The following is a 9350-nucleotide window of genomic DNA, read 5'->3' on the forward strand; positions in this document are numbered from 1 at the left end:
GGATATAACCAAAACTTTAAAAGTAGTTACCTCTAATAACATAGTCTACACAAAAACTTGTACACAAATGTTCACAGCTGCACTATCATAATAGCTAAAACCAAAAACCACCTAAATGTCCATCAACTGATGAATGGATAAATACAAAGTCTAGCCTTACAAAGGAATATGACTCATCCTTAAAAATAGTACTAATACATGCCACAGTACAGATGAATCTTGAAAACATGCTAAGTCATAAAAGCCGGACACGAAAGGCCACACTTCTAATTCCATTTATACGGAATGTCCAATTGGCAAACCCATAGAGATGAAAACTAGATTGGTGGTTGCCAGGTGCTGGGGGACAGAGCTGGGGAAGAATGAGGAGTGACTGCTAATACAGGGCTCCTTTTTGGGGTGATGGAAATGTTCTGGAATTAGTGGTAATGGATGCACAACCTGTGACTATACTAAAAGCCACAGAATTGTATACTTTAAAATGGTGAGTTTTATGGTATGTGAATTATATCTCAAATACATACACACAAAACTCCATCACAGTGTCAAGCACACATATATATCCTCACCTCCAAAACACAACTCCTACACACTCCATACCCACACATGCACATTCACACAGAGTCCCAGGATACATATCCTTAAGCCCCCACACACCCCCGAATATTCATTTGACCCAATTTATACACAACTTCTACACAAATGCAAGTGCACACACACATACACACACACACACACACACAGTGGTTTCTCTGGGTGGTAGGATTATGAGCAATAGAAAACAGACACAGACAAACGTTTTCAGCAACACCAGGAAGCCCTGCTTATCCCAGTGCTATTAAAGGACATTTTGCGTTCATGGCCACCGCCAGCAGACTAGCAAGGCATCAAGCCATCCTCTAAAGGTAGCTGGGCCTCCTCATACTATAGGATGAATCTGTCATTTGCTCTAAACTTCAATTCTTGGAAACCACTGTTGAGGAAGGAGCCTCATGTATCTATTAATAGTTGTTTATACCACTTTGAACTTAATCATGCACCATGCTGTTTATAATTCAAAATGACCAAGTATTTAAGCAGTCATTTTAGAGATAAATATGCAGTCCTTATGTGTCTGCTCCCATGACCGAGAAGACCTGCGAATCAAAACCTCTCACAGAAGAAAGTGACATGACTCAGTAACAAAGATGTGAGCTGTCATGTGACGAGAATGGCAGAAGGGCAATGCCAGTCACTGCGAAGCCCTCTGCATAACACGCCACACCAAAGGGTTTCAGCATGGAGGGGATCCTAGGCTGCGATTCAATTAGCTCTTGTTTCACATAAGGACAACCCAGGTTCCTTACTCTGAACATAGTGGCCCCTGATTCAGCAATGACATCGGGTTCCAAGAAAGAGCACAGCCTGCCATACCAGCCTCTGCTGAAGCCACTTCCATGGTGTGTCCGTGGAATGGGCAAAAACCAAAGGATTCAATATCAATGAGCTTTGGAGAGTCCTGGTGTCAATGGCAGGAGCTGCCCTCATCTCAGCAGCTCACTCAACAGTCATGAGAAGGAAACGGTAGGGCCGTACTGATTTCCTTGATTCCTCTTCTACCACATACCATTCCCACACCACACACTGGTAAAGAACTCCAGCATACTCAATGAAACTACAGGGCTACCCTGGAATCATTTACTGATGGCTCCACAGATACTGTCAATGATTCCAGGCAATCATAACAGTCTTCACTTAGTGGGGAGATTAGACCCAATTTCTATACTCCTGATCCTCTAACCTTAAAATCTGCTTAAGAAAATTTTAAACAAATTCCTGCTATTAGTTTACATGCTCGTCCTTTAGAGCACAACCTTTGGTGTCACACAGACCTAAGCTGGAAGTCTCAGTCTGCTGGGTGTGTGTAGCCTGTCACGTGGGCTCACAGAGTAGAGCTGGCCCAGTGTGGTGGTAAAGTATAAGGTCCCTGGGGCCAGACCACCTAGATCCCTGTCCCAGCTCTGCCACTTCCCAGCTGTGCAGCCATGGGCAAGCTCATTCATCTCCCTGTGACTCATCTGCCAGAGAGTGACAGTAACTGAACCTACCTCCTTGGACAGCCAAAAGGATTCAAAGATGTTGGACATGTACAGCACTTAGAATGGTGCCTGGCATCTGCTTCAAGCCTCCCAGTAACATCCATCACATTCCTCATAATAGGTCTTTCCACATTGACTGGACCCACCTCCTTCCTAGTCATTCATCACTAAAAACATAACTCATTGAGTGCCCAGAACATACCGGACGCTGCATTAGAAATACAGATATATCATGAACAAGGCTGATAGGGCTGCTGCCCCCCAGACCGTTCCAGTTTTAAGTGGTAGAATCCAAGCACTCTCTAGGGATTGGAGGGAGGTGAGAGCTAGCCCATTGCATGACTTTCACACTGCATTCCCGGGAACCCTAGCGTTCTTCACTGGGACCAAAGAGGAAAGAGAAGGAGACTGGGCAGGTGGAGGGCTTCAGGCCCCATCCCTGTTCCAACCAGCACAGCTCCACATTCAGTCTGTGTTATACTCTAGGGAGGGTTCCGCTTCAGACTGCATTTAAGAAAGGACATCTATAACTAAAACAAGTTTGAAAACACAAGTAACATCCAGTAACATCCATCATTCCTCATAATAGGTCTTTCCATCCTTCACAGAAGACAGGATCCAGCCCCACACACCATTGTGTGAGACCCAAAGTCACGTGGCTATTTCCTTTCAAACATCTCCTTCAAACACGTTTGTGTGCAGAGCATCAGTGAAGTCAATCACAGCCAGTGCATCCGCGTCCCATGCGCAGATGCCACACCAGCACCTCATGTGCTTCTCCCACTTGACCCTGCATCATGCCTCTGCACGGATGCTTACCATCCACTCAACAAAGGGAGAACTCAGTGTCAGTAAGACAAGAAAATAATGGCAAAGCTGAGGTTTGAACCTAGGCTGGCCAGTTCCACAGGCTGGGAAACTAGGACAAAGCCACCAACTCAGGCCTCCATGGGGACTGTGTTCACAGGCAGGCCTAGGCTACAGACCCTAGAATAAGGGGTGAGGGATCCACATTCCTTTGACATAGCCATGAAGAGACCCTGGCATCCTGACCACAACCAAGCAGAACCCTGGGCTGGGGCGATAAGGTTTTGAAAAGAACCCACCCTCAAATAAAGCCCTGAAGGTACACCGTGGGGCACGCCTCCCACATGGTGTGGACAACTACTGGCCAAAGTGCTTACAGCTTCTGCCCTGGACAGGCAGCATCCTGGGAGCTGGACAGCTTTCTCAACAAGAGACCAAGAAGAGAACAAGGGACAGCCTGAATGTCCAGAATCTGTCAATCACACCCACTGCTGGTCACGACAGTGGTGTCACTGAACCGTGGAAGAGTACAAAAACCACAACAACGGAGGCAGCTGGAAAGCCCAGAAGTGTTACTCCCACTAAGGAGTTTCCCTATTGCACTTCTGCTTGCTTTTTGGCAAATATATTTGCTATTGACAACAAGGTCCCCTTCTAACTGTAACTATATTCATTTAAAAGGGCTCAGAAATAAGACAGTATTATAAACTATCCTACTTTCCCTTACAAAAAAAAAAAAAATACTCTTACCTTTGTTCTTGAATCAGGTGCCTAGATAAAAGAAACCACAAAAAATTGTGTTAAGTACAGCAAAAGAAGCATTTTCATTGCTTTTCAGATCTTGAGTTGAAGAGTATATTCATCTTATTAAAGGTTTCACAAAGAAGAAAACAGAATTTCCTTGATCAAGACTTCCCATCTCCATCTGTTTGAATCTACATCCTAATCAAAGAGGTCATGTTGCATTTTCCTTCTATCTTCATTTCCTCCAGGTGGAAGCTCACTGAGCTAGTCTCAGGAAGGTTCCATGCTCCAGGGTCATTATCGTGTATTTCCACATGGTCTCACGGCCGTAAGCACTGTGAGAAGCACAGTTCTTGCACTCCTGGTCACTCTCACTGCACCTGTCCTTGCTGAAAGGCCACCATTCCTTGCCCAGGCGATTTCCACATCCTAACTAGTCTTCCTGCCTCTGGCCCAAGCCTCCTCAATGACAAGCCCTTGCCTCCCCAGTAAAGCCACAGCTCTGTTTCTGAAAGGCCCACTGGGAAATGTGGGGAGGGAGACAAATACACCTGTTTGGAGAGACTGTGCTGAAAGAGAACTGTACCTGGATGCCCAAGGAATTACTTCAAGACAACTGTGAGCTCAAGCTAACTAGAAGAATTCACAAGCCTAGATGGCTGACTTACACAAGAGAGGGAGAGAGAAAATGAGAGGAGAGGGAAAGGTTAAACTTGATCCTAAAAACTGAAGTCCAGATAAATAATGGTGCCATGAACCACCCTACCCCTGTACCCCTCATAAAAAGGAAATTGGGAAGGGACCCCTTTGACAATAATCATATGTTTTTGGCGGGGGGGGGTTATTTTGTTTTGTTAGAGACCAGGTCTCACTCTGTCACCTACGCTGGAGTGTGATCATAGCTCACTACAACCTTAGCTCACTGCAACCTCAGCCTCTTGGGCTCAAGTGATCCTCCTGTCTTAGCCTCCTGAGTAGCTGGGACGACAGGTGTGCACAAACATGCCACACTAGTTTTTTTATTCTTTGTAAGGCAGGGTCTCACTATGTTGCCCAGGCTGGTTCTTGAACTCTTAGCCTCAAGTGATCCTCCTGCCTCAGCCTATCATATGGTTTTTAATCATTGCAAAAAGTCTTCTTGCCTTGCCACCCTCCATCTTATCTGTCATGTGGGCCAGTGGCCTCACTCATTTCTTCAGTTTAGGGTTCAGACACTGCAACCAGAGAGAAGGGGCCCCTTCACCACCGTGCCCTCTTCTCCCATTTCCTGTTCTTTCCTGACTGCCTGTGTCATCTGCCAACCAGAAAGCAGATTTCCTCTTATTTTCTGGCCTGTTTCTGAGAGAGAGCCCTTTTTGGGGCTAATAAGATTATTTCTGTCACAGACATGAAGATGTTTTTATGATTTCTAAAGTTTTAGTTATTAGTAAATATTTGTTTTATTCAGGAGACAGGTATTGGTTACCATCAAAATGAATGAAAGAAAAAAATCAACAAAAGTAAAATATGAGCTAACTATATAAAATAAAATTAAAGGATTATTTCAATAATCACTGATATAAAAGTACTGGAGAAATTTAAACTTGAATGTCAATCATGTACTGAAATTATTCTGTATTTGTCATATTTTAAAAGGGCAGAAAGAACAGAAACATACCTAATGAGTAAGTTCCACTTCAAAACAATTCTTACCCTCAGAATTTCCGGGCTGCTGTAAAAAGCCATGCTGAGGGCTTCAATTTCTTCACACTGTTCTAAATTTATTTTTCTGGTGCACCTAACAGCCTGGTTCACCAGAAATGCTGGAAATCATTAACATTCCCAAGGAAAAAAAATACAAAAGAGAAGAAATTTTTCAATTTCCCAATGGCAACTAAAAAATTGCAATCTAGGTAAAACTGTAAAATAAGTTACAACACAGATATACAATTTTTTTTTATTTTTATTTTTTTAGTAGAGACAGGGTTTCACCATGTTGCCCAGGCTAGTCTCAAACTCCTGACCTCAAGTGATCCTCTCGCCTCGGCCTCCCAGAGTGCTGGGATTACAGGTGTGAACCTGTGCGCCTGGCCTACAATATTTTAAAGAGGGTTTTAAATTATTTTTCAAATAGGTAATACATTCATGAGATTGTATTCAAAATTCAAAAGCACAAAAGATAATAAGTAAAGCCCCCTCCCATTCCTGTCTTGCCCCCCACCTACCACCAGTCCCCTTCTCCAGAGGCAACTGGCAAGAGGCTTCTTGTGTATCTTTCGAGAAATATTCTATGGAAAAAAAGCAAATATGTGTGTAAAAAACATACATATATTGTTATTATTCTTTCCCCTTTTGGAAACAAATGTACAATATATACACTATTCTGCCCCTCATTTTGTTCACTGAACAATATATCTTAGAGATTGGCCTGTCTTTACATGAAGCAGCTCTTCCTTTCTTGGGGATAATTAGTATTATATTATAGATGTGGCATAATTATTGTACCAGTTCCCTATTAATGAACATTTAAGTTGTCTCCATCCTTGCTATCACCAACAATGCTGCAATCTATTATTTTGCATGTTGGCCAGCATTTCTGTAGGATCAACTCCTGGAAGTAGAACAGCTGGGTTGAAGAGCACATTTATTGGTAATCTGGATACAAACTGCTAAGTTGCCCTTCACCAAGGTTGTACCAATTTAGTCTTATCAGCTATGTAGGTGAGTGCCTATTTCCCCACAGCTTCAGTTTTTTTGAGTTTTGCCAATCTGACAGGGGAAAATGGTATCTCAGTTTGGTTTTTAGGTTTTGTTGCAGTGGGGAGTTGTTTTGATTTTGTTTTCTTTTTTTTTTCTTTGAGACAGGGTCTCGTTCTGTCACCTAGGATGGAGTGTAGTGGTGCAATTTCAGCTCACTGCAACCTCCACCTCCCTGGCTCAAGCAATCTTCCTACCTCAGCCTCCTGAGTAGCCGGAACTACAGATGTGCATCACTATGTCTGGCCTGATTTTTGTAATTTTTATAAAGACAGGGTTTTGCTATGTTGCCCAGGCTCAAACTTCTAATCTCAAGCAATCTGCCCACCTCAGCCTCCCAAAGTGCTGCGATTAGAGGCATTAACAGCTGCACCCAGCCTTTGGTTTGGTTTTAATTTACACTGTTCTTGGTGTGTGCAAAATTGTCTTTTCAGCAGAATACATTTTCCTATCGTTCATTACTTAGCTTCTTCATTGCGAGGCCCCTTGGGGATGGCAGAGCCAAGCCTGCTGCCTTCCACTGCCTAGGGAGCCACTCTGCAAACTCCTGGAGGCTCCTGAATGGAGAAGAGCATAGGGGAGCACAGGCTGCAGGCCAACTGCATCCCTGCTCCACCACCACCTGCGTAAGCCTGAATAAGAAACTGCACATCTCTGTTTCCTGCTCTAAAAAATGGAGATACTGGCCGGGTGTGGTGGCTCACACCTGTAATCCTAGCACTTTGGGAGGCTGAGGCGGGCAGATCACAAAGTCAGGAGATCGAGACCATCCCGGCTAACATGGTGAAACCCTGTCTCTACCAAAAATACAAAAAATTAGCCAGGCACAGTGGCGGGCACCTGTAGTCCCAGGTACTCGGGAGGCTGAGGCAGGAGAATGGCATGAACCCAGGAGGCGGAGCTTGCAGTGAACCGAGATGTTGTCACTGCACTCCAGCCTGGGCGAGAGCGAGACTGTCTCAAAAAAAAAAAAAAAAAAAAAAAAAAAAACAAAAAAAAAAACCGGAGATACTAACCTTAAGGGATTACAGAGAGAATTAAAGGGAAAACACATGCAAGCACTTAACATAATACCCAGCACAAATAAGTGCTTAATAATTGTTAGCTGTTGATATGCTTTAGAACTTTCCAACAACTGGAAGTAAACAATGGAGTGAGCTGTTTTCAGGTAGTCAGTTCCCCATCACTACAAGTGCTCAAGCAGTGGCTGCACGTGGTAGAAAAGACTGGCCCTGAGTGGGAAATTGAACTACATGACCTTTGAGGCCTCTTTAACCCGGAGATTCTGTTTCTAGTCACAAGGCCTGTTTAATTATGACTACTACAAATGTAAGGTATTAAGTTGGTGCAAAAATAATTGCGATTTTGGTCATGACTTTTAATGGCAAAAACCACAACTACTTTTCCACCAACCTAATAATAACAGCAAATGTCTAAGAAAAGAAGAATGGCCACTTTCTTACCTGCAGGGTTATTATCAGTGCACAGAGATGATGTCAGGGAGGAAGGAAATCTCAGAAACGAATCTGAAGTCTGCAGAGGCACCCCATACTGCAAACACAACAACCAACAGTAATTATGGTGTAATTAAGGTATTCATTCAACACTTTACTGGGCACCTACAAGCAGCACCGCAGGCATCAGGGACACAGTGATAAGCAAAAAACAGATGTGGTCCTTGCCCTCAAGAAGCTCACATTTAGTTGTGTCGCCATTTTTTAAAGGATGTGTGTTTGTGTGTGTGCATGTTACTGTATTTGTAGGCTTCTTAGTCATGGAATTCCTCTGGAAGGGTACATGAGACACTGACATAACAGTTTGCCTCTGCAGACAGGAACTAAGTGGCTGGACACAGGGGTGAGAGAATTATTTTTCACTAGCATTAATTATTTAAATAACATATACAGTATACATTAAAATAAAAATCAATTTTTTATGAATCAATTTTATGAAAGAATGCCTTCTTTCCCAAAACCAAACCCCACAAAATTATTTCCCAATCTTCAAAACCCAGATTAATAGCTATTAGGTTTATAGCCAATTTTCTCGAACTTGCAAGTTTATCCAAATGCTTTAGTGCCAGCAGGAGTATGGGAAACAAGTCCTTCCACTCACTGGAGCTGGGAGTGTAAAGCACTGCAATTTTTTTGGAGGGCAATCTGGTATCAATATTTAAATTTTCCATTCATTTTACCAAACTAACTCATTTATAGGAATGTATCCTAAGGATTTAATCAGTGAAGTGTACAAAAATGTATGCATATATGAGAATGTTCATTGTGGATAAAAGCAAAAACTGGAAACATGTCTGTTAAGAGTGGAACAGCTCAGATACATACACAGAAAAGAATATTTGGTTGTTTTTTTTTTCTGAGATGGAGTCTCGCTCCGTTGCCCAGGCTGGAGTGCAGTGGCATGATCTCAGCTCACTGCAACCTCCGCTTCCTGGGTTCAAGTGATCCTCGTGCCTCAGCCTTCCAAGTCGCTGGAACTACAGGAACGCGCCACCATGCCCTGCTAATTTTTGTATTTTAGTAGACATAGGGTTTCACTATATCGTCCAGGCTGGTGTGGAACTCCTGACCTCAAGTGATTTGCCCGCCTCAGCCTCCCAAAGTGCTGGGATTATAGGCGTGAGCCACCGCGCCAAGAATATTTTGTAAACTGCAGCTCTTCGCTGGGTGCGGTGGCTCACGCCTGTAATCCCAGCACTTTGGGAGGCCGAGATGAGCGGATCACCTGAGGTCAGGAGTTCAAGACCAGCCTGGCCAACATGGTGAAACCCCGTCTCTACAAAAACACAAAAGTTAGCTGAAGACCAGCCTGGCCAACATGGTGAAACCCCGTCTCTACAAAAATACAAAAATTAGCTGATCATGATGGTGAGTGCCTGCAATCCCAGCTACTTGGGAGGGTGAGGTGGGAGAATCGCTTGAACCCGAGAGGCGGAGGTTGCAGTGAGCCGAGATCACACCACTGCACTCC

The 9350-nt window shown here is 43.7% G+C and overlaps 1 protein-coding gene across 16 annotated transcripts in view; it reads right to left on the reverse strand.

Annotated features, from left to right (window-relative positions):
* Window positions 1-9350, reverse strand: part of TCTN1 (tectonic family member 1) — a 37680-nt gene that overhangs the window by 11163 nt on the left and 17167 nt on the right. For 10 of the 16 annotated variants that reach the window (XR_001880566.1, XR_001880568.1, XM_017847564.1 and 7 more), the window contains exons 5-8: window positions 7829-7916; window positions 5834-5896; window positions 5322-5431; window positions 3636-3656 (exon numbers count right to left, since the gene is read on the reverse strand). Coding sequence is in view for 13 of the 16 variants with exons in the window: in XM_017847564.1 (XP_017703053.1) it covers window positions 3636-3656; window positions 5322-5431; window positions 5834-5896; window positions 7829-7916 (282 nt within the window). In the remaining 3 variants the exon portion in view is untranslated. The remainder of the gene's footprint in view (window positions 1-3635; window positions 3657-5321; window positions 5432-5833; window positions 5897-7828; window positions 7917-9350) is intronic. The other 6 variants (XR_001880567.1, XM_017847547.1, XM_017847521.1 and 3 more) reach the window with 1 other exon arrangement.

This window comes from Rhinopithecus bieti, unplaced genomic scaffold (assembly GCF_001698545.2).
Source record: "Rhinopithecus bieti isolate Rb0 unplaced genomic scaffold, ASM169854v2 scaffold_947, whole genome shotgun sequence".
Lineage (NCBI taxonomy): Eukaryota > Metazoa > Chordata > Mammalia > Primates > Cercopithecidae > Rhinopithecus > Rhinopithecus bieti.